The sequence below is a fragment of the Patella vulgata genome, chromosome 3 (genome assembly GCF_932274485.2).
Source record: "Patella vulgata chromosome 3, xgPatVulg1.2, whole genome shotgun sequence".
In the NCBI taxonomy this organism is placed as follows: domain Eukaryota; kingdom Metazoa; phylum Mollusca; class Gastropoda; family Patellidae; genus Patella; species Patella vulgata.
The window spans coordinates 57,353,585-57,379,801 of record NC_065881.2 but is presented as its reverse complement, the minus strand read 5'-3'; the positions used below and the strand labels follow the sequence as shown (position 1 = coordinate 57,379,801).

Here is a 26,217-nt window from a genome sequence, read left to right as displayed (position 1 = left end):
TATTTGTGTAATATGCTTGGACGTCCTGAAACTTGGATACCACTTCTCACCCCAGTCAAATTACTTAATTCTGAACAAAATTTTGATAAAAGTAGCATAGTCTCGACTAAATAGACCATTTCCTTGGCTAATACATGTATATCAAAGAGAACGAAGTTTATTTTAAAAATATTCCGTCCACACCCCACTGTCGTGTTATAGACTAATAAATCAAAATTTAATGCATACAAAACAATACGAAACGGGTTTCATTGAACAGTAATTGCAACTTAATAAGTTTGCTAATAAATTTTTGATTACAACATCAATCAAAGAAAATGAAATGAAATGGGGTTTAACGTCCTACTGTTCCGCTCCTAACCTGAGCTAATGAAGACGGGCATACGCCATACAGTGTGCTATGAGGGAAATTTTGCCCGGACAGCGGCACTACGGCCTACTCTTATATCGAATTCCAACTGCCAAGGGATCTTTTACGTGCACGCCAATGTGTACACGGGACCTCGGTTTTTCGTCCCATCCGAACGACTAGACAGCTTTCCTTGTCAGCCGGAAAATCTGGATGAACTTTCTCGGCCAATGCACGGATCGAACACCCGACCTCCAGGCTAGCGAGCTAGCGTCTTACCCACTTAGCCACGTGATCCCCCTTCAAAGAAAATACACTTTAATGTCACCGCAACCTACATGTATATTACAAATGAGAAAATCCCAAGCTGTTATCTTCATATAGTATAGAGAAGATAAAGAACAAGTAATGTGGTTAAACAGAAGTCAAACAGACAAGTACTGTGGTTACACAGAAAGCAAATACTGTGGTTATACAGAAGGCAAATATCCTATAAAAAAGACAGCAATACAAAGCAGATATGGCCCGAAATGAATACAGCCGTAGACAGCAACTATCCAAAAGGAAAACCCAGATTTGAAAAGGATCCTTTATGCTTCAAGAAAACTCATCGTGTTCACAAGCTTTTCCGGACACCGAAATCGATAGGATTCATCCTCTCAAGACCCCCAATGCGGGACACCAAATTTAAATAAAAAAAACGTTAAAATCTTTATACCTACAATTTTACATGCAAACCAGCGGCTGCCAGGCGGGATACGCCCACATTTTAGAGATATGGTTAGAAAACAAGCTAAAACGAAAGTGGTTTTTCCTACAATCAAGGGTCACAATTCAGGAAATTACAATTCGATATGCGCAAAAATCGACAGGAACCAAGATCTTTGGGTTATAAACTTACATTTCAAGTTTCAACAAAATCGGATAAAAATTGTGACCTCTATAGGGTCCACAACCTTGATATACCATATTTTTACGCAATTTGAGAACGGGGGGGGGGGGGGGGGTGGCCATTTTGTCTGTCAGTTTTGGGCAGATTTTCACGAAATTCGAACTCAGCAGTCCTTAGGGTGTAACGGTGATACAATAATACGTTTCTTTTAAATCGGATAAAAATTATGACCTCTATAGGGTCCACAAGTTAAAAACGCGATTTTTCGTACAATCAGGGGCCATAATTCAGGAAGTTAGCCTACGTTCCGATATGCGCGAATATCAAAAGGAACCGAGATCTTTGGGTTATAAGCATACATTTCAAGTGTAAACCAAATTGGATAAAAATTGTGAACTCTACAGTGTTCACAAGCTAAAAACGAGATTTTTCGTACAATCAGGGGCCATAATCCATGAAGTTACGGTCCGATTCATGCCAATATCGACAGGAACCGATATCTTAGGGTGATAAACCTATATTTCAAGTTTCATTGAAATCGGATAAAAAATGTGACCTGTAGACTGTTCACAAACAATTGTGGACGGACGGACGGACGGACGGACAGGGGCGACGACAATATACGTCCACATGAAAATGTGGGCGTATAAAAATATCAAGCTAAAGTCGCTTTTTGCTGGTATTCATTCAATTCGCGACACTGGTCAGAATGCAAACTTTACATTATGGTTTACGTGCTTGTTCCAAGTGCGAATACATCCCGATCCCATACCACTTAAAGTTGCAATTGCAAATTTTCAAATTATATTTTTAAAATGTATTAAAATAAAGCCTTAAAATAGATGGTATCCATAAACAGTCCTACCTTGTTAAAGAATAATCCTATTAATCCTATAATTCGCTATTGCCAGCTGAGAAATTGGCAAAAGTATCATTTTTAACTTCAAATTCCAACGTAGGAAAATGGCTGCCCCATGTTGTCAATAGCAAAACAGGGGAGGTTATTGTGTTGTTATTTCCTGTGTCATAGATTTTTAAGGGTGGGAAATAATGCCTGTGATCGTATAATAGTGATTTGAAAACCTATTGAGCAAAAGACATAGAAATAATTATGTTTTGACTTTCTTAGAAAATTTGAAATTCTCGCTTTAATTCCACGTCCCTTAAAGTTCCTGATAACATTCTATAAATGGAAGACAAATAATAATAAAAATTGTGTTGTTTTCAAAACATTCATTTTAGTGCTTTATTCCATTTATTATCAACATGTCATTCTCCATGACGTCAAGTCCCAATCTTTAATCAGAGTGTTAAATTGATGAGGTCGACCATGACTATTACATATCTTTTTTGCCTTATTGGTACCTTCACTGTGGTTATCTACATACTCAACATGAAACACAGGCTGAAAAATATCAACAAACAGATGAATTTACTTACACATGTATAACTTTGGATTTATGCTTTATTTGAGCTACTATATTAGTGCGGAAGATAACTGCATAATATCAAGAAAATCACATCACATTGTCCTATTTTTTTGATTGTTCTGCTCCGACATACGTCATACAGTGCGACCTCCAGGTTAGCACGCCAATGTCTAAACCCACTGAACAAAAACTGTGGGCTCTAGAGGGTTTATAATCTTTGTACATAATTCATATTTTGCGTAAAACCAAGAAGCTGCGGTCTAGTACGAACCAAAATCGAACTCCTCCAAGAGCGTTTGATCCGTAACATATACTATTCCAAAAAAGTAGGGGAAATTTGATTTTGGGGGCATAATACTAAAATATGCAAATGACTACGAAAAAGGTCACTATAGAACCTAACAGAAGAAACATTTCCAGTTACATGTGACGCCCAAACGCACCAATAGCTACCGCATGGAATGCAGGTGATGCTTGGGATCATCATGGGGGTCCAACCCAAGATTTGCACGACTCTGACTTTGAATGTTACAGTCATTGTGACATTGAATTCCAGGGTGGAAACATCAGTTTAATTGTTTTAGTGACCAGAAAACAAATTTTGATATGCGTCGGCTTACCCAAAATGAAAGGTTACGTGCCCTTGGCATGCTACAGATCGGCACAACACAGGCGGTTGTGGCGCGGACGATGAATGTTTCTCAGTCTGTCATAAGCAGGCTATGGTCCAGATACCGTGATACACAATCTGTACAGGACAGACCACGCTCAGGTCGACCAAGGGCGACAACTCAAGCCCAGGATCGATTTATCCGTACCTTGGCCTTGAGAAATCGTGTCATCACAGCAAATCAGATCAGCGCTCATCTTCAAACAGACACTGGTGTGAGAGTGAGTGGCCAGACGATTCGGAATCGACTGCATAGGGGTCACCTTCGCGCCCGACGTCCTCGCGTGATCCCTTGTTTGAGAGATCATCACATTCAGGCAAGACGTCGTTGGTGTAGGGATCGTCAACACTGGGATTTTTGACGCTGGAGCAATGTGATGTTTTCAGATGAGTCAATGTTCACTGTTGATTTTTTGGACAGACGTAGGAGGGTGTGGCGTCGTCGAAACGAGCGCTTCCAAGACGTTAACGTCATCAGACATGATCGATTTGGGGGTGGTTCTGTTATGGTGTGGGGAGGCATCACTGTTGCTGGAAGAACGGCTTTACATGTTGTTGCAGGGCGTGTTACAGGCCAGTACTACCGGGACAACATCTTGGCAGTCCATGTTGTGCCGTTCGCACGACGTCATGGCCGCCGTTTCATCTTCCAGGATGACAACGCAAGATGTCACAGGGCCAGGATCGTTACAGGTTACCTCCAACAACAGAACATCACCACATTACCTTGGCCAGCACTGAGTCCCGACCTCTCCCCCATCGAGCATGTCTGGGACATGCTTGGACAGAGGTTACGTCAACGTCAACAACGTCCTGCCAATGTCCAAGAACTTGCTGCTGCGTTGCAACAGGAATGGGACAATCTGGACCAAAATGACCTTAGACGTCTCATTAGGAGTATGCCACGTCGGATCAATGCTTGTTTGCCAAACAGAGGAGGATTTACCCGTTACTGACTTGGTTGTGATGCTGTGGTAACTTTGCTGTTTGACCCCGGGTATCATTTTACCCTTATAATGGTCAGTCTGTGCCTTACTTAGTCTAACGATCATTTGGAATAAATCGATGAATGTGAACTTCATTTCATTTTGTCATTTGTTTCTTCGTCAGTTTCATTAGGTGACTTTAATAACACTTAAAAATCAAATATCCCCTACTTTTTTTGAATAGTATATATAAAAAGTTTATATAAATCGGACAAAAATTCTGACCGGGGGGTTCCACAGACGAAGTACATATTTCACGATTATGCGTAAATGTGAGGGACCATAACCTAAGAAGTTGCGATCTGATGCGCACCAAGATCAAACCCATCCGAGATATTTATCGACTACGTTTCATCACAACTGGATATAAATTGTCTTAATTGTGCACAAACAAATGTGAACGGACATCCGTACGTGCAGACCTGTGCACAAACATATGTGACCGGACATCCGTGCGTACAGACGTTCAGGCGTCGAACGGTCGGATATCGGCGACGACATAATAAGATGAAAATGTGGGCATATAAAAGTCCTCTAAGTCAGCCTGGTGCTAAAATTACGTGAATGAAAAACCGAAAATTCAAGTGGCTACCTGATTTTCTTAATAAATGATCCTAAATGGATACCCATGCAACGTTTCGTGCTCATATCCAGATTTGGACGATTGTTACAGTTATCTGCCTCATATAGATATGTAGCGTTATTACGGTGTTAGAGATTTATAAAATTAGAAGATCAGTTGAAAAGGTTGTTATAAAATATAAATTTCATGCACCACCCGCTTCAAATTCAACACAAACTGCAATGTAGCCAGTTTCAAGCGTCGATTTACGGATTGATGTGTTCGTAGACATTTAGATGTTCTTCTTGTCATTTAATCTCTGTGTTGATCTAATGTATTGGGGATTTTTATATTGCTAATCCCCAAAGTTCCATCAAATTATCCCACAATGAATATCGGTCTGGACAACATCTCGGCTATTGTCTATAATATACAGTGTCAAAGATTATGCATCGGAAGTCAAAGATCATGCGTTGGAAGTATGCAGATTGCATTTTGTGAATGTTTGGATAAAGTCAACGTTTAGCAAAACGAACTATGTAAAAAGCAAGGCAGTCAGTTACCATAAATGCAATTGATACTATGTTGTCCAGACCATTATTCATCGCATATCCATTATATCAAACGGTGTAGATTATTGTGTTTTCTCAGCTAGTAATATGAATGTAAATCGGATCTTGTCTAGCACCATACTAAGTCTAGATGTATGTAACAACACAACCCATTAACTGTGCTACTGGATTGATCTATTTTTTTCAAAGGCTTCAATTTAAAAGAAAATCACCATCTCAGCATCAGGGTACAGTAAGTGAAATATGAAATCAGGTATCAAAAATGGGCAAACTATTATTTGAGTAACGGAATGCTTTCAACATTGAAAGTAAAGCAGTGAATTGATCTATAAAGATTTAACTTAAAACACTTAGTGTAGAATAAAAAAGACGGGGAACAAATGATGTAAGATAAATGTTTTTATTAGGATTGACTTATGGTACCATGTTTCTGTCCCACTCGGAAATCCGCCACTGTTATTGTGATTACTAAGCTGGGCTGGGCTGGGCTGAGAGGTTTGTGTTGAATGGACGTTAAACGTGACACGGTAATTAGAGGATCTTCACCTTCTCAGTTTGCCACCATTAATGTTCAAATTAACCCCTCGCCCTGTCTATCAAATCTTAGTTCTTTTAGGAAGGACCAATTAGATCTGAACGGACAAACTTGTCGGCAAGTTAATGGGTCAAACTTATTGTTTTTAGATGCAGACCCATGGTGGTCTAGTATGGTGTATTATACTGCTGTACATGAACAACATTCCATGACAGAAAAGTCTCTATTGAATCAAGTCAAAAAGAAAACAATGATTTTCTGTACAGAAGATATCAGGAAAAACAGTAAACTACTCGATACCATTTGAGCTTGGCTTATGATATCTCTTAAATTTTAATAATTCGCAGCCACATCAGTTGAACAATTTCAGGCAGTGGATAAACTTACAAACGTCCTGTAATTGTGGCATTGATACAGAGCCGGATTTGGTCTTCTTTGCAATATCGTACATAAATCCTTTGACTATTGATGAAACTTTTCTATTTTTGCTGTAGAATACAAAGATCTAAGTTTAAGGTCAGTTTAGCTCAAGACTTCCTGCCTAGATGTAAGAATTCGACTAGACGCCATCTTCGGGGAAATCCCCACCTCTTATCGTTTAAAGTAAACGCTCCTTCGTGTTCTGTCATTTGTGTATAAAAAAAATATAACAAACCATTTCAGAATTCACATACAAAATTACAATAAAATTTCAATGATAACGTGATTTACATAATTATATACTGCAATAAAAGTTACCAGATATAAATGTTATAAAATAACATTTTTTTATAAGGAATCGAAGGGGGCTATTTGTTTTGCATTTGATGTAGTATGTAATGATGAAAAAAACAATTAATGACTATTGCGTTATTATTGTTGTTAGAAAATGGTGATATTTTTCCCCCGGGTAATTAAACTAGTAAATAATTAAAGTACTATCAAATCAAGTGAATGTTACTGGACAAAAACGTGCATTTATGTAATTAAAAAGATAAGTAGATAAGTGATTGTTTTCTCAAAATTGTTCTGATATGAGATGACTTTGGGGCTTTTGTGAGAGCCAGTAAAACGATAACTGATTTTGTTCATCCTGGTGAACGAACATGCGTTGAAATTCTTCAGAAGTTAAGTAGCATGAAATATAACCCTTTATTTTCACATTAGATTATAGACAGGAATTTTAACTGTCAGGAACGGAATGTAGTTTTTATTGCAGTCAAGTTTGACAAATCTGTTCTACATGGAGGACATCCGGGTTCGTTCAGTATGACACAACACAATTTTTATGTCTGTTTTGTCGCAGCTTGTCTTGGTATAATGTTTTCATAACACCAAAGAAATGAAATGAAATGGGGTTTAACGTCCTACTGTTTTGCTCCGAAATCGGCTAATGAAGACGGGCATACTATACGTCATACAGTGTGCTATGAGGGGGAATTTTGCCCGGACAGCGACACTACGGCCTAATAACAACAAAGAATCAATTTTATTCGCAGAAATGCCAAGGCTAAAGTGAAATGAAATGGTGTTTCACGTTCTACTTTGGCTATTTTTCTGCATCGTCTAGACTAACGAAGACGGGCATACGCAATCCAGTGTGCTGTGAGAGAAATCTTGCCTGGCCAGGGGTCCTATGGATTACTCTTGTTTCAAATTCCAAATGTCAAGGGTTCTTTTAAGTGCACGCCAATGTGTACACGGGACCTCGGCCTTTCGTCCCATCCTAACGATAAGACGTTGTTCCTTGTCAGACCCTTCGTCATTAAACACTGACATAGGGAAACCACGCTGGAAAATCACTAACTCCGAATCTCCTGGTTAGTGGGCCAGTTCATTACTCACAGAACCACCGCGTGCCCCCAAGGATAAAGTCATTAGGGGCACTGTACATCGGATATGGCGGTACTTTGTATAGCTCTAGTTTATTATTATTAGGAGCATTGTGACATAAGATTTGTAGATGTGACAAAGTTTATGGTACATTCAATTTTGTTTTTTGTGTTATTTTTTATCACAAAGATTGCGAAAACATGTATTTATACTGTTAGTAATGTCGTCTATATCTGTATCAGCTTTATTTCTAAATGACTCTAATAAACAAAACACGATCATAGACCGCAAAATAATTATAAAATAAGCGGGTTTTTTTTTTATGAAAGCCTTTATAAACCATCCATGTGGTTAAGTCAAGACGAATAATTTCAGACCAAGTATTATACTAAAAATACAAAATTAAAACAAAAATCATTTATTTCAGATGACAAGATATAAATATTTATTTACATCTATGTCCATTGTTAATATAGGTGCCAATGCTAAATCATATTTCTTGTGATCGATAATAATTTTTATATTCCAAACAGGCCTTCTTTTTACCTTGACTGCTGATTTTCTTCTGTTCTGAAGGTTCGGTACTTAGAAAGTTCATTGGTCTAAAAAGGGTCAGTTGTAGTTGGTCCGAAGATATTTCGTTCACATGTCAAGGAAATATATAACGAAAGAATCTGAATGATTTTCCAGCAATTCATGAAAACCAAAAACAAAAAACCGCTTAAATGGAATTTTCATATAATCTTGCGGTATATTATGTAAGGGTTATCGACTGAGACACCCCATTTCTACCTCTCTCTGTGGGCGTATGTTACGTTGCCTGGCAATCTATTTTTAAAATCAACAGTAGGCCAATGGATAACGTAATATTTTTTTTAGTTAGAATAGACATCCAAAAGAAACGATTAAAACTATCTAAAAAAATATGGCCAAACAGAAATTCATCCCAGTTCGCCAGTTTTCGTGTATTTGTGAGTTTTCTAGCTAATGTTACTATTTCACAAACTATAAATCATTAAAACAACGTTTATTTATTGTTTTAACTATATGTATATATTTATCTTTTTAATTAACACGATGTTTCTTGTTATTTCTAATGCAGTTCAGAGATGAAAATAAACAACTCCAAATATCAGTTGCATTTTCGGCTGATTTTTCTAAACGCATTAGACCATAATTAAAAGTTTCAAATAACGGAAACAATCGTGGTTTACCATATAAACGCAATATACAGAAAGTGCTTACTGTACTTATATTGTAGACGTTAAATATCCTTTATAATAATCCTATTATGTTTCCAATAATTATCACAGCTAAATATGAAAATAAATACATATCTAAAATATCTAAAATAGAGCACACGACACACACTCTAAAAAGATTAGAATTCGAGTGCCGTGACAAGTAGCCGACCGTAAGTCTACTTTAATCATACACGCCTGGTTAATCAAGACTACGGTCTCAATTATTTTGTGCGTATTTAAAGCTAGCAATAACCTAACTTTAAACTCACTACGGCGGCAACTAACCACGTGGTTTTGCAGTTAAATAAAAGTAAATTTCATAGTCTTACGGTATGGAAGGGTATCGCTGCCAATATTAAATGCTCTGCTAAAATGTCTTTTCCATTGATTATTATGTAAAAAGTACAATGTACAAAGCCCTAAAACCGGTAATGATGAAGTCAAAATACCTCTAAGGCCAAAGTTAAATGTAAAACGTCAAATGTATTGTGTCAAATGACAAATGTTTGATTGGAAAAAGGCTGTTTTTTGGCGTGTCTACATTTTACATTTCCGTTCTGCCGCATCTCATTTCACGCTTTCTACATAGCATCTTACGCAGAGCATTAACTATGATATGCAAATGTGGGATATCACGTGACTTAACATATACTGAATAGTATAAGCCAGTACACTATAAGATATTTACATTGTCTGTGATATCACCGCAGTGGAAGCAGGCGTTAAATAAAGCTATCTCACACACATAAGATATTTACCACACGATACTGAGGCAATCAACATGGCAAACTGTAAGAAATTCACTAGATAATTCTTTCTCTAAAGTACGTAAATATGAATGTGTCAGGAAATAACTGATAGATTCATGCAAAGAGCCATAGAAACATACTTTTCAGTGATGTATAACACGATAGCTGGAATTTCGTATTAAGACCCGTATTTTGACATTTTAAACCACACCCACCGCCCCCACTCCCTCTCTTAAATATTTTAGTGTAGGCTAATTAACTTTAATCCATTTTTAAAAAAAAAAAAAAATATAATCACTGTGTCCAACAAATAATGAATATACATGTAGGCTACTTAAAGAGAGGAAAGAGTATACATGAACGTGCTTTTTACTGATATGTAACATGGTATCGTATTATGACCGTATAAATGTAGGCTACTTAAAGAGAGGAAAGAGTATACATGAACGTGCTTTTCACTGATATGTAACATGGTATCGTATTATGACCGTATTTTGACATAGCATACCCCCCCCCCCCCCCCCGTCCCCCTCTCCCTCTCCGTAATCATGGTAATATAGTTTAGTACCATCCAAATTTGGTCGTTTTATCAAGATAAGTAAATTTCTTACAGAGTGCCAGGTTGATTCCCACTTTCTCCAATAAACAGTCCGAAGTAAAACTCATTTCGCCTAACAAATTAACAGAAGGTATATGAAGTTATCAGTAGACATGTCAAGGTTTGTAAGCGTTTCGTTCATGCGGTAGTATGCGAGTTTATGTTGGCAATATCTGATTCATCAGGCAGTTTCATGGAAAAAAAAACAACCAAAAATTATATAATAATATTCACTCAAATTAGCCATTCTGGTGCCAGGGTGTATATTTTTGTTATGACCAGGCAGTTGAGAAGAACAAAAATGTTTGTTCTACTTATGTGAGACACCTACAAGCAACCGAATTATTGAAATGAAATTGAACCATGTGTTTGTCCCGAAATGACCTAGTTTGTGTCGAGTGGACGTTAAACCCCAGCTCTCTCTCTTTGTTGCTGTGGGGAGATATTGGGTGTGATCTGACTTGCGGAAAGCCCCTTGAGAAATATTTACTCAAGCTATGGATACCTTTACTTCTAGAATGTTTCAGCAATGTAACTTGTGACCTAATTTTGGACCCCATAGGGGGTACTTTAAGGTGCTGCTGTGGGTATATGCCCCAGCAGTGTCCGATCTGACCAATTGATTTTAACTCGTATAGACACCCAGCACAAATGGGGGGGGGGGGGGGTAAACCTTTTATAACTGATGACCATATTATTTTGTCATTAGCTCCTGGACTATAAAGGAAATGCTCCGTCACCTTCATAATAGCAAGTCTTCGTAATCATGATGATGACAGCTACCTTGATAATGTCACAGCAGACGTTAATAATTAAAGATAAATATCGTGAATGGTGGCTCTCGTTTAAATGATACAAGTACATAAAACCGTATATTACCTTATGTTTGTCTAGGAATGGTTTATATTTGTCACATTCATCATAATTCACGCATTCTTCATTTAGAGCCCAATCAAAATACGGTTCTAGATCCTTAATTAAATCAACTGCATTCTTCAGTCCAACAGATAAACCTTTAGAATGGGCGGCTGAAAATATAAAAGTGATAATTAAATCGCTTATCTTTTCTAGACATTATTTTATTATAATATCTCGATTTACGACCTTCTATCTTTCTCCATTTGCATAAAAAAAACTATTATATACTGTGTTACCAGACGGTCCGTCGTTTAAAAAAGGTATTATATACTGTGTTACCAGACGGCTCGTTGGGCTTAATGGTTTTTATTTGAATACATCAACTGTATTGTTATGGGTAACTCATCCAAATCTTAACATCTACAAACTATCGGCGGTAAGTGACAATTCTAACTGTGTATGCTAAACGTTTCCATCTTTGATAGGGTGCCCCGTGCAGCGAAAATTTTCCCTGGAGAAAGCTGAACTCGACACGGCGAATGTGCACTCTTCAGTGGCTTGTCTCGAAGTGATTTCTGGCTAATCACACAGTGCGATAATACTCTATAAATAGCCATCGCACGTGAAATTCTCTACTCATCTATCAACTATTACAGCCGTAAAAAATCTATTGTTGACGATACTGAATAGCAGTAATATTTAGCTTTTTGGTTATTACAGCAGCTTTAGAAATTACGTTCGTTTTATTTTTTAAATTGCTTTATCATTAACTATACCGTTAAGAGCGACATCTTTTGGTTTAGTACAAAAAATATATCTGAAATACTCGGGTTAGGCAAGAACATGATACTAGCAGTAGTTTCATTTTACTTTTACAAGGTTCTTAAAACAGTTGTTGAGTTGCCTAACTTGTTTGTTTCTAAATTCAATTTCTTGTTCCAGCTTTCTGTTATGTTTCGTAAAAAAAAGTAGTCTTGATTATCCTGGCCTGTCAATCAGACTAATTTCAAAACAGGGGCACGTAACCTATGTTTTACTCAAAAGTGGGCGGATGTTATGGCCGACAGTCGTAACCATTTTTCAGTCTATTATTTATGGATGGTTAAATAGTCATAGCTTATTAGGTACAACATGACCGTTTATTTAGTGACTATAAATCTGCGAAACTGATTTAAGGCTTGGTATATATATATATATATAAATATTGTGGTGTAATTGTCGAGATGTTTGGTGAAATTTATTTATGGTGGGGTACCCTATCTTTGATAGAATTTATTAGTTGTTCTCATTTTATGGTTTAAAGGACCAAGAGATCTTATGGTACAAGGTACAGGTTTGAAAAAGCCTCGGATACATATATATAAATTTTGTTCCACTGTGTTACAAATACTGAGAAAATGCATCCCATTTCGTGTAAATTAATGTTCCGTTAGAATTAATTCACATTGGAAATTTTCACAAAGTATCATTTAAAACGCCGGAATGGAACTGAATAAAACAAATTGCAGCCAAATCGAATTGATCTACTATTACCTCTTGTCCATGTTTTTAAAAATCAATTCCCTAAGAAATTGGAATTATATGCACGAGAATAACGCGCAAAGTGTACAAAAAGCGGGAACAATCTACCAGAGGAAAGATGTTCCGCTATACGTATGCCTGCTCTGATAGTAGACGTGTCATTGGGCTTGATTAAACAATTCACAAAACAACAAAAAAACTAAATCTTAATTGATAAGACATAAAGTCATTTTTTTTACTTGAAATGGAGACTTAATTCAAGTTGGTAAGCTACTTACTCTTGGCAAGCCAAATATTATAGTCTTTCTGGTTAGAAGACGTTAAACCTACGCCATTTTTATTTTGGTAACCATCTACATTATCTGGTTCAACTGCGTCGCAACCCCGTGATACTGCCTTGGCTAGCCTAGCTTCCATGATGGTTTTAACAGCTGAGCTTCTGATATCTAACCATTTCTCTCCTTCCCAGCCCTCTAATTTATTACCCAATGCAGAAGAGGGAAATGCCTTGGCATCCGCACGCCAGTTTTCATACGATCCAGCTGAAAAGTAACACACCAATTTGTGTCCATGGCTGAAAAATGAAGTTAATATCTCAGCTTATTCTTTACCATATTTCACACCTTTTATCAATTCTTATATGCGCTCCGCTATCATTTAGTTATGATACTTAACTAACAGCTAAGATTGTTCCGCGTTCGAATCCCGGCGTGGTAGGTGAAGAATCTTCGGGATGTTTTCAATCTATACCCGTACGTTCTTGGGTTGACAACAAAGAAAGCGCGTCTTAGGGATGCGCCGAAAAAGCAAGGCCCCGTTTATAAACTAGTAGCGCCCGTAAAAGATCCCGTGGTGGAAATTAACAAAGTATCGTGCTTGTGTTGGCGATATTTTAAACCCCATTCCATGCTGCCAATCAGGTTGTTGATTTTAACGTCCATCTTTTATGCACCAACCTGGAAATGAAGACGAGTGCAATAAGACGATTTGATAGAAGATGTTTCACTAAAGTTAAGAACCCGCTTTAACTCCTTACATCTGATAGATGTTGTAAATAAAACTCACAGTCGTTGCTTCGGCAACGTGATGTAGACAGGAAATAAGATGGATAACATGTTTAAATAACACAAATTCCTCTGTTACGTTGTTAAATTTTTATGATTCAACAAGATTTATACAGATAATAAAATTAGTCAAATAAAGACGTAAAGATACAACATACATCTAACTTTTTTTTATGTTAACAAAGGTTATGTATAATATGATGTTAGAAAAGGGATATATTTAATTCGGATTGGAAGATGATCTATTCCTATGTACAAAATATATACATATATATATACATACATTATATAGAAACATTTTATAAATATTTGAATGAGCAGTATATATACGAATTTAACGCTAATGTATGATTACTTGGTGTAGTATGGTACAATCAAGATGTATTGGGCGGGGCGGGGCGGAAATATTCAATGATTGCATGCAGGGTTGAAAACAACTTGGGAAATACTTAATGATGGAGATTTGAAGCATTTGATAAATTAATAAATTGATGCGCTTCCTAAAAGATAAATGGGAAATACCAGGGTACATACGTACGTAATTGGTGAGATACTGGTTAAAGAAGAAAACCTGCCATCGCAAATAATAGATACGTGATAGAATAAGTTAATGAGATTCCAAATATATTCAAATACTAACAGGATGCCCGACTTCGCCCGGGGCCCAAATTCGCACGTGTCCCAATTCGCCAGGGGCCCAAATTCGCACGGGTCCCAAATTCGCCAGGGACCCAATTCGCCCAGGGCCCAATTCGACCAGGGCCATAATTCGATGGCCTAAAACATTCACGGGGGTCATACTGGTTACTTTGATACCACATGTGTGGGAGTGGAGCGCTGCGACGAAGCGTGATGGGCGAACATACATACATACACACACCCATACACGCTTTGATTTTATTTATATAGAATATAATGTTTTGCTGTAGCTAATCCGTCAACCCGAGTCACCTGTTCCGGATGTGGGACTAATACAGCGTGCCTTTTGTCTACAGTTACTTTCACCGACAGAATTGTCATTTGAATTCAGTTTTCCGACCGTTAGAAATTTGCACAGCATGATTCGATGTGTCCATCTAAAAACCCAATGAAGTTTAACTCCACTTAAACGAGATTATGTCAATTTCGATAACTTACACTTGGAGGAGTTTGCGTGTAAAATCAGTATACAAGTTTTCGATAAATTGTCGTTTCGGCAGCAACAGCTTTTAATCTGGATAAAACAGTGTCAAATTTGTAAACAGTGTCAAAGGGTATTCTGGGATTCACCTACATCTTACGATTGACTGAGAGGGAACTTCCTTCAACTTGTGTTTAGTCTATGCAGAATAATACATTATATTGACACAACATGACCACGTTATTACAAGAACTGGAAATCAGAACAGCCAATCACCATATCGGCAAATCTTGTTAGTTTTTCAAGACAAATATCCTATTAGTTGTAGTGGATGCATAGACAATTTAGGCTGGGGTTATCGACACTAACACAACAAAGAACACAGAAAACAGGCCCGTGAGCAGGCCCGACGGAGTGGGGTAGGGCTGCCCCGTCTCCTCCCAATAATTTTGTCGTAAGTACTCCTTTCTCCAGGTTATCGCTGAGTAATTTTATTAGCCGGAAATCGCTCAGAAAGCGTTTCTGACGATCTAGATCCAAAGGAGCTTCCGAGACCTACAGTCCTAGGATGGTAGCCCCCCCCCCCCAGTCAAGAATTGCTTCCGCTGGCCCTGCGGTGGGGTCCAAAGAGTCCAGACCCTCCCCTGCTAGAATAGTTTTTCCCTACTACATTCATGGAAATAATGTCGAAAAAACTAACATGCGAAGTATTGCCCCCGTTTTTGCTCAATCTATTGTAATCCTATGCATGTATGCACCTAAATGAGCAGAAATATTGTCTCAAAGCTTCTGATTTTATGAAATTAGCGGGTAGCCCCCCCCCCCCCTCCGACCTAACGCCAAACTTGACGTTGACTCCCCGGTGCTCAAATTCCTGGACACGCCCTTGGAAAAAGGCTACTTAATTATAAAATATAACGTATTTGGTTGATGTTTTCTTTAAACCTTTCGTAAACTTTGTATAAACATTTTTCGATTAAAAATGCATTATGTACAATTTAGATAAAGAGCTGACGACAATAGTTCAAACACAATGTAGATACTGATAAATGATTGTCAGTCACTTTATTGAGCGACGTCCATTTTAACGCTAAACGATTATATGACACGGTAAGTCTTAATTCATTATATATATACTATTCAAAAAAAGTAGGGGATATTTGATTTTGGGCGCATAATACTAAAATATGCAAATGACTACGAAAAAAGTCACTATAGAACCTAACAGAAGAAACATTTCCAGTTACATGTGACGCCCAAACGCACCAATAGCTACCGCATGGAATGCAGGTGATGCTTGGGATCATCATGGGGGTCCAACCCAAGATTTGCACGACTCTGACTTTGAATGTTACAGTCATTGTGCCATTGAATTCCAGGGTGGAAACATCAGTTTAATTGTTTTAGTGACCAGAAAACAAATTTTGATATGCGTCGGCTTACCCAAAATGAAAGGTTACGTGCCCTTGGCATGCTACAGATCGGCACAACACAGGCGGTTGTGGCGCGGACGATGAATGTTTCTCAGTCTGTCATAGGCAGGCTATGGTCCAGATACCGTGATACACAATCTGTACAGGACAGACCACGCTCAGGTCGACCAAGGGCGACAACTCAAGCCCAGGATCGATTTATCCGTACCTTGGCCTTGAGAAATCGTGTCATCACAGCAAATCAGATCAGCGCTCGTCTTCAAACAGACACTGGTGTGAGAGTAAGTGGCCAGACGATTCGGAATCGACTGCATAGGGGTCACCTTCGCGCCCGACGTCCTCGCGTGATCCCTTGTTTGAGAGATCATCACATTCAGGCAAGACGTCGTTGGTGTAGGGATCGTCAACACTGGGATAATCGACGCTGGAGCAATGTGATGTTTTCAGATGAGTCAAGGTTCACTGTTGATTTTTTGGACAGACGTAGGAGGGTGTGGCGTCGTCGAAACGAGCGCTTCCAAGACGTTAACGTCATCAGACATGATCGATTTGGGGGTGGTTCTGTTATGGTGTGGGGAGGCATCACTGTTGCTGGAAGAACGGCTTTACATGTTGTTGCAGGGCGTGTTACAGGCCAGTACTACCGGGACAACATCTTGGCAGTCCATGTTGTGCCGTTCGCACGACGTCATGGCCGCCGTTTCATCTTCCAGGATGACAACGCAAGATGTCACAGGGCCAGGATCGTTACAGGTTACCTCCAACAACAGAACATCACCACATTACCTTGGCCAGCACTGAGTCCCGACCTCTCCCCCATCGAGCATGTCTGGGACATGCTTGGACAGAGGTTACGTCAACGTCAACAACGTCCTGCCAATGTCCAAGAACTTGCTGCTGCGTTGCAACTGGAATGGGACAATCTGGACCAAAATGACCTTAGACGTCTCATTAGGAGTATGCCACGTCGGATCAATGCTTGTTTGGCAAACAGAGGAGGATTTACCCGTTACTGACTTGGTTGTGATGCTGTGGTAACTTTGCTGTTTGACCCCGGGTATCATTTTACCCTTATAATGGTCAGTCTGTGCCTTACTTAGTCTAACGATCATTTGGAATAAATCGATGAATGTGAACTTCATTTCATTTCGTCATTTGTTTCTTCGTCAGTTTCATTAGGTGACTTTAATAACACTTAAAAATCAAATATCCCCTACTTTTTTTGAATAGTATATATATATATAGAAGTACTTGTACTTTATTACTTTATTACTTTAATATATATATATATATATATATATATATATATATATATATATATATGGTGTCTAGTGTGCTGATTTTTGGCTCGCCATGTGAATAACCGTTTGTATAGCATTTGATGATTTGATGCCAAAGACCTGCACTAGGCATACTTAGCTCTTGGATAATGCAGCTTTAATAGTGGAATGGCGTCCGGAGGGGTCATTCTGTGTCAAGTGGACCAAATTTCGGAAAGTTGGGAACATGACCCCCTCCAAAAATATTATAAAAAATATATGTTATAGTACATGGCCTTAAGCTAACAAATCCAAAATTATACGTCTCTAGACCGAATATTCGCTGAGATATGGCCATTTGAAATTAGGATACTGAAACGGATCATAAATTCAGTAATTTTGTTCAGGTTTTCAGGCGCTTTAAACTCACATTTCTAATAGGAGTAGAACTCTCTAACTGTGTAATCTAAGACAACTGTAGATTAGCATCACACGCAATGTGCGATTCGCACAGTTCGTGCCACCAGGTGGCAAAATGTGGAACAAATAAACTATTCACTTTTTCCTCAGGAAACCTTCAGTTTTGGCCATGTGGGACAGAGGTTAAAATTCTGAAAAAGTTTGATAATGAAACTTGAATTACCCTACTATAACTGGGTCATTCCATATCAACTGGACCAATAGAGGGAACATGACCCCCTCCAAAAAAATCATAAAAAATATAATGTTATAGTACATTTACAAACGATGGGATATATACTTTTCCAAATATTCAGTCTCGATATTCAATGCACACTGAAAACGTACAAAATATACACATTTTCACCTTCAATTTTGGCCATGTGGGACAGAGGTTAAAATTCTGAAAAAGTCTGATAATAAAACTTGAATTACCCTACTATAACACACATTAAAGTCCATCTTGTGTATTTGATGGCTTATATTTTTAATTGGCACTTGAAATTTGTGCAGTGATGAAGTTTTAATGGCTATTATCAAAATTGTTGACTTTTCACGTTGATTTTAAAATTACGTCTAACAGCGTTATTAATTACAAATCAAACCTGAAGCGCTGTCACTTGCCGAAATTCATCTTCGTCAGCCCGAAAATAAGTTTAGTTTGTAGCAGTCTGTATCACCCAGTCCCTCATAAACCTATCCGTTACTCGACATTTTTCTAGGATCTGGGTGATCGCTTCGTAGGCTCGATCGTTTACTGACCAAATTTCGAGTAACGGATAGGTTTATAAGGGACTGGGTTATACAGACTGCTACAAACAAATCTTATTTCCGGGCTGATGAAGACGAATATCGGCAAGTGACAGCGCTTCAAGTTTCATTTGTAATTAATAACGCTGTTAAATGGCCAATTTAATTACATCGGAAGCTGAATAATGATCAAATAAGGCCTCGTTGGCAATAAAAACGACGGGTAGTGTTAGAACTAGTGAGTATTGTGAGATGTTAGCAGGCGTAATGCCTTGAAGACGTGAAAACAAAGATGGCGGCTGAAATACCTTCTTATATACTATAATATATAGTCAAGCAGTAGTAAGAAGTTTTATTTTAATCCATTCAAGTGCCTGTGCTATACCCCTCAATTATGTCTATATATAGTAAATGTTTGCGTAGATTACGAATATGCAACCATTTTGGACCTATATTATATTGTTCTAATTTTTATTTGGCCTCCTAAATGAGAAAAAAATGGTTATTCCGCTGTACAAATTGGAATATTGGGCTTTGACAATCAGATTAAAATTATTTCTGAAAGACTTAGGCCCCTCATATTTGTCATTTTAGAGCGACTTATAATGTAGAATAAGTATACCGACCCATTTTGCTCTCAAAAACGGGAAAACTTGTTTTGTCTGCTTAGAAAGTTGAGGTAGAATAATGTTGTTACACTTGAAAACTACAGGCCGCAATTCTTAACGCATTGCCTTGAAACTTTGCATACTTATTCTAGTCTGATTCGATTTGTTACTTAATTCCCATCCGTCGGCTTTTCGGGTAAAAATCCTAGAATAAGTTTTATTTTAAAGGTTTTAATGTTTAATGACAAAAAAACAATGTTGACATTTTTTCTGAGTAGCCCTTCGAAGTATGTGAGGCCATTATTTGACGGTAGCCATTTCGCGATAATATTCCAACTGATTTTGTTTATTTTCACCTTATTTATAATGTTATCGACTTATTAACTGTTATTTGGCAATGTATTAATATTGGCAGGGGTCGTAACTATATTTCAGATTTTTTTCCATATATATCCAAGATGGCGTCCATTTTTGGCCGGAAAATGGGACGATATGCTGAGTTTGATTAAATAGAAGTGTTTGGTGTCAATATATATGTTTTCAGGGGCACAAATTCCATTTCTAACGGTTACAACTGTGTAAAATGATCACATGTTCAACTTATTAGCATATTTACAAGAAACGGCCATTTTTGGCGGGAAAATGGGACGATGTTCTGATATTGATTAAGTAGTCGTCTTTGGTGTCAATATATATGTTTTCAGGGGCATAGGTTAAATTTCGGCCAGTAACAACTGTGTAAAATGATCACAAATCCACCTATTTTGCATATTTACAATATGGCGGCCATATTTGGCTGGAAAATGGGACGATGTGCTGATATTGATTAAGTAGTCGTCTATGGTATCAGGATATATTTTTTTCGGGCCGCAGATTCCATTTCTGCCGTTTACAACTGTGTAAAATGATCACATGTTCACATATTTAGAATATTTCTAAAATGGCTGCATTTTGTGGCGGGAAAATGGGACGATGTGCTCATTTTGATTAAGTAGTCGTGTCTTTGTGTCAATATATGTTTTCGGGGGCGCAATTTCCATTTCCACTGTTTACAACTGTAAAATGATCACATTTTCACATATTTAGCATATTTCTAATATGGCTGCCATTTGTGGTGGGAAAATGGTACGATGTGCTGATTTTTTGTGTCAATATACTTTTTCGGGGGCGCAGAATCGATTTCTGCCATTTACAACTGCGTGAAATGGTGGTATGGTCACATATTCAGCATATTTCCAAGATGGCCACCGTTTGTGGCAGGACATTACTGAAAAGGTTTCTGAATCCATTTCTGCTATGTATAGGCTTGTAGCATGTTCCTGGAAGCCCGTGTCGTGTTTTACCCATTAGGTATATTATCCAACAATGAAAATTCCTCATCCAAGTTGCCCCCTGAGCTAATATCGATTTTGCAGGAAAATAGCACATTTACTTGGTCGATCGCATTGTAGTAGTTGAACTCCAGTCTGATTTTAAGACTTGGTGGCGCTATTGAGACTTTCAGTTTATGCTGTCTGTCAGTTATAGATGGTTAAAAGTGTGAGACTTACAAGTTTGGAAAGGTTAGTAATAAATTTAAAAGTAGAACAGAAATGTATGATATTAAATGTAAACCGGTATACAAAGAAATAAAAACAGGGACTGCAAATGAAATAGTAATACTTGCTATAAAAAACCTTCATGGCATAGATTATTTCATCAACTGACCCCAAGCTGTGTGATGAAGGGGTCCTTCAAAGGAATGCTGATGCGTTGGAAAGACAAACCATATATATGAAAACATATATTTTGACACCAAACACTACTAATTAATCGAAATCAGCACATCGTCCGATTTTCCCGCTAAAAATGGTCGCCATCTTGGAAATATCTTCATGAAGTGATGGAAAAAAATCAGAAATATAGTCATGACCCCTGCCAATATTACTACATTGCCAAATCACAGTTGATATGTCGATAACATTATAAATAAGGTGAAAATAAAAAAAATAAGTTGGAATATTATCGCAAAATGGCTATCCTCAAATAATGGCCTTCCATACTATGAAGACCTACTCAGAAAAAATGTCAACATTGTTTTCTTGTCATCAAATATCAAAACCTACAAAATCAAGCTTTTTCCACGATTTCTACCCGAAAAGCCGACGGATTTACATTAAGGATCGGACTATTCATAACACTCTAAGGATGTTTCCTATTGTTTTTGGTACATGCCCAACCCGGGTCAGAGCCACACCCATTTCTCTTTATGTATCTGTGTGTTTTGCCTACAGGTCGCTATTCATATATATTCCTTATATCCAAAGGATGGCTGTTATTATTTTTAGAGCATACCAGACCCCCAGGGAAACAGCAACACCAGATTTTTGTGTTATCGTCTACAGGCTGCAATTCTGAGCTTTTGCTGCATGCCCGACCCCTGTCACGTTCCAGGATGATCCATTCAGAATTGCGACCCCTAAGCATAAAAAATGGGCGTTGCTGTGCCCGTGGGGGTCGGGCATGCACCAAAAATAATAACGGTCATCCTAAAGGTATAAGGAATAAGTATGAAAAGTTTTCAAGATCAAAACACACAGACACACAAAGAAAAAATAGGCGTGACTCTGCCCGGGTTGGCTGGTCATGCTTGAGGTATAAGAAATAAGTATGCACAACTTCAAGACAATCCAGTCAGAATTGTGACTTGTAGGCGACAAACTGACACATACAATATTGAGCGTGGCTCTCTGTCCCCGGTGGTCGGGCATGCACCAAAAACAATAGGGAACACCCTGAGGGTATAAGGAAAAATTAATATACATAGTTTCAAGACGAAGCGTTAAGAATTGCGGCCTGTAGTTTTGAGGTGTCTAGTGATAGTGAAACTACATAAGTCCGTACTTAAACTTTCTAAGCAGACAAAACAGGTTTTCGCCTGTTTTTAAAGCAAAACTAAATTGAAACGATACTCCCAGGACCCCAAAAGAGTCGTTATTCTTATTCTATGTTAAGAATTGATCTAAAATGACAAATTTGAGGGGCCTAAGTCTTTCAGAAATAATTTTAGTCTGATCATCAAAAGCCATTATTCCAATTCGTGAAGCGTATTAATAATTTTGTTTTCATTTCGGACGCAAAATAAAATTAGAACAGTACAATGTACATCCGAAATGATTACATATTTGTAATCTGCGCAAAAAATCACTCTATAAATTGACACGTTTGAGGAGTATAGTTCATTTAGAAGTTATTTTAAAATCATCGTGAAAAGTCAACATTTTTTATAACAGCCGTTAAAACTTCACCACTGCACAGATTACAAGTGCCAATTAAAAATATAAGCCATCAAATACACAAGATGGACTTTAATGTGTGTTATAGTAGGGTAATTCAAGTTTTATTATCAGACTTTTTCAGAATTTTAACCTCTGTCCCACATGGCCAAAATTGAAGGTGAAAATGTGTATATTTTGTACGTTTTCAGTGTGCATTGAATATCGAGACTGAATATTTGGAAAAGTATATATCCCATCGTTTGTAAATTGATAAAAGACAAACTGACATTAACTATGCCAATTTTGGAGGTTGTGTATACAATAGTGACTTTGCCAGTGGCTGTGGAAATCCTGGGGAAAAAAGTGAATAGTTTGTTTGTTCCACATTTTGCATCACACGCAATGTGCGATTCACACAGTTCGTGCCACCAGGTGGCAAAATGTGGAACAAATAAACTATTCACTTTTTCCCCCATTACTGAATTTATGATCCTGATTTCAAATGGCCATATCTAAAAAAGGTAAAATTTCCGATTTCTTAGTTTAAGGCAATGTACATGTACTATAACATTATATTTTTTATGATTTTTTTGGAGGGGGTCATGTTCCCTCTATTGGTCCAGTTGATATGGAATGACCCAGTTATCTCTAGCTTTCGACCTAACGGGACGAGATGGACACGAAATTTGCATGTCTTAGCTGAAGGACCTTTTAAACTCACATGGCGATATTTTTAACAGGAAGCAAACATCGGCTATACAGAAGGTAGAATGTGGTGTATCATTGCCAATACCCAGTGAATCCAGATACCTCAGCTAGAAACACCGGAGTTACTAATTCTCACGCCTCTTTTGAATGCGTGTAAAAGTTATTATTTACATCTATAAATGAAATGAAATAGGGTTTAACGTCCTACAGTTCTGCTTCGACCGACTGGGGTAATAAAGACGAGTATTTACATCTAGACATCAAAGCTGTAAAATAACCCTCATTCACAATGCGATCACATCAATTCGAATTCACTTCTTGTTGGCCCTCAACAACGTATTCTGGATACGCTTCATCAGACGGTTCAAACGTCAACCTTGTAACGCAAACCAGAGGGATCATGATCACATTACCCTGATATGGCATCGGTTCCATCGATTACATATTCACCGCGGAATTCAGCTTAAAATACTTTTGCTGGCTTATAAATGTATCAATCACATGGTACCCTTGGAGAAGAAACAATAGGGGTTTACTCTCCCAGTAGAACGCTATGGTCACTGTTTCAGGAGCCCCTCACTGTGGAGAGTTATTTCTTTTCTTTTCTAGACCTACATTAAATTTGGTGATTTTAATCGATAACTTAAAATAGTTTTTCTTATAATACTCCCTCAAGAATGTTGGGGTTTATTGTTGCCGATGACTCTCTTACACGCTGGCGAATATCGTTGCAAATATGAAAATTTGAAATTCGCGAAAAAATTCACCGAAAATGATCAGATTCGCCTGGAGAAAAAGTGAAAAGAAATGAACCTTGAAAATGTTTACCAATGCTTCCAAATTTCATACGAATCCTTGCGAATTGCAACTATACCTTTTTCCCATACTTCCCATACAGTGTCGAATATGGTGGCGTATGGGCTTACGAGTGGGAGTTTCTGAGATTTCCCCCCCAAAATTTGCAATGATTGATCCACAGTGACTCTCCAGCGTCAGTTTAATCAATAATCTTTAAAGGAAACCCCTTGAAAGCAAATAAGAAAGTTGGCTTCAATAGGCCTAACAGGTTATCGGTGGCCTTATCCTTTACAAAATGTAGCAAGGTACCATGTTTTAGAACATTTTGGAAAATTGTTGAAATCTGATATATAGGCTTCTTCGTCTGAGCAATTCTCACACAGGGTCGTAGATCTAAAAAAATTTTCAAACGAATGGATAACATTTTTCATTAGGGCGTTCACAAGATTCTACAAAGTGATTAAGATATAAAACTCCGGAAGATATAAAAATGCCAAAGGACGTTAAACGCCATTGCTTTACTTTCTTTTCCTAATGTTCAGCTGTAGCTGGTAACCCGGATATTATTTGTATTTTTGCTTTTAACAATCTTGGACCGTTTTTACACAAGTCTTGACATTAATATTGCTCAGATCTCTAATTTTATCTTTTCTGTTTAAAACCCCGCAACTTGGCTCGTCTTGGGGATTCATCTACCTTAATTTGCCGGAAATGAAATAATGCATGACATTTGCAATATTCCAACAACCCCTGGCTGTGTTCATTACGTTTGTTCTCTTTGAAAGTATTTAATTCGCCTGAACACGTCGCGTTATATTTAATGGTGGATTGTTATATATATGATTATTTTCCATACTTATTTAGATTAGATAGAGAACAGAACATGTGTAGAATTGTGAAGACGACGTATAAATAAATTTTATGGACACAAATGTCTAGATAGTTCCATTGTTCGTTGTTAATATATGTAGAATTTCCCCAAAAAGGGGGAGGGGGCTCCTCAAAATCGACATAAATTGATATATTAGTCACTGCAAATGAACAGTGGAAAATTATGTCACGCATATGTCCTTTGAAAACAAGGGTGTTTATGTGTAAGTTGACAATGCGCAAATGTGCCGATTGCGGTTATATGTATAGTGTTGCCTATCTTAATCCACGATAGTAGTATAACCAGTTTAACAATTTAACATTTGTTATCGAATTAACGCCAAAAAGGAATCTGGTTTTAACTCTACTCATCTTTCTTTTGATTTACTTATCTACCAACTACAACTCACCTCTTAATAGCATGAATATCACTGTCAGTAGCATCAAATAGATCCACGTCATAAACTTGAACATCTAAATTTGTATGTATTTTGCTTGTGAGCTGCCATTGCCAGGATAACGTTGGTCCAGGTTTCCACCAACTTGATACCAGAGGTAACAAACAAACAAAAACAATAAGTTTCATTGTAAGACGCTCCTAGCTTACAACAGGTCTACAATAAATGTTAATATATATATCAACAACCCAGATGTTATATTCTCGTCAAAGTGGGACCAAATAATTCTAACAAGATTATAAATCAGAGTGTAATCTTAAGATTATGTGTGTCCATGATCTAGAAACTTCAATAACTAAAATTGAAGCTGACCGCATGGGTTAATATTTTGTCTGAAAAACAACCCAAAGGCCGGATACACTAACCAGCCAAGTCAGCTTCGCCTTATGATTATTTTGTCTATAACTGTTTACAACATATCCATTTAGCTCTCACTAATTAAAACAATGCTGATTCCCCCAAATTACACTCTCCTCACACCTTGTCTTTTTCCCAATAATATCACTTCTATTCATATGTAAATCATGCTGGACGTCCATAAGTTTTTGTTATCTTCAGCCATTTTGTCAAATATTGCTTCCGGGGAGGGGTGGGGACACCAGGTCTTTAGCAGGTTCTACCTTGGACTCCTGGTCACCATGCATAAACCGAATTA

The 26,217-nt window shown here is 37.7% G+C and overlaps 1 protein-coding gene across 1 annotated transcript; it reads right to left on the bottom strand.

Annotated features, from left to right (window-relative positions):
- Window positions 1-2,473: 2,473 nt before the first annotated feature.
- On the bottom strand, window positions 2,474-25,727 carry LOC126814637 (uncharacterized). The gene is made up of 4 exons (XM_050539926.1): window positions 25,515-25,727; window positions 13,057-13,352; window positions 11,279-11,427; window positions 2,474-2,646 (listed from the first exon to the last, which is right to left on the bottom strand). Exons 1-4 carry the CDS (start codon window positions 25,688-25,690, stop codon window positions 2,503-2,505), a joined length of 765 nt encoding a protein of 254 aa, XP_050395883.1. The 5' UTR covers window positions 25,691-25,727; the 3' UTR covers window positions 2,474-2,502.
- Window positions 25,728-26,217: the final 490 nt, after the last annotated feature.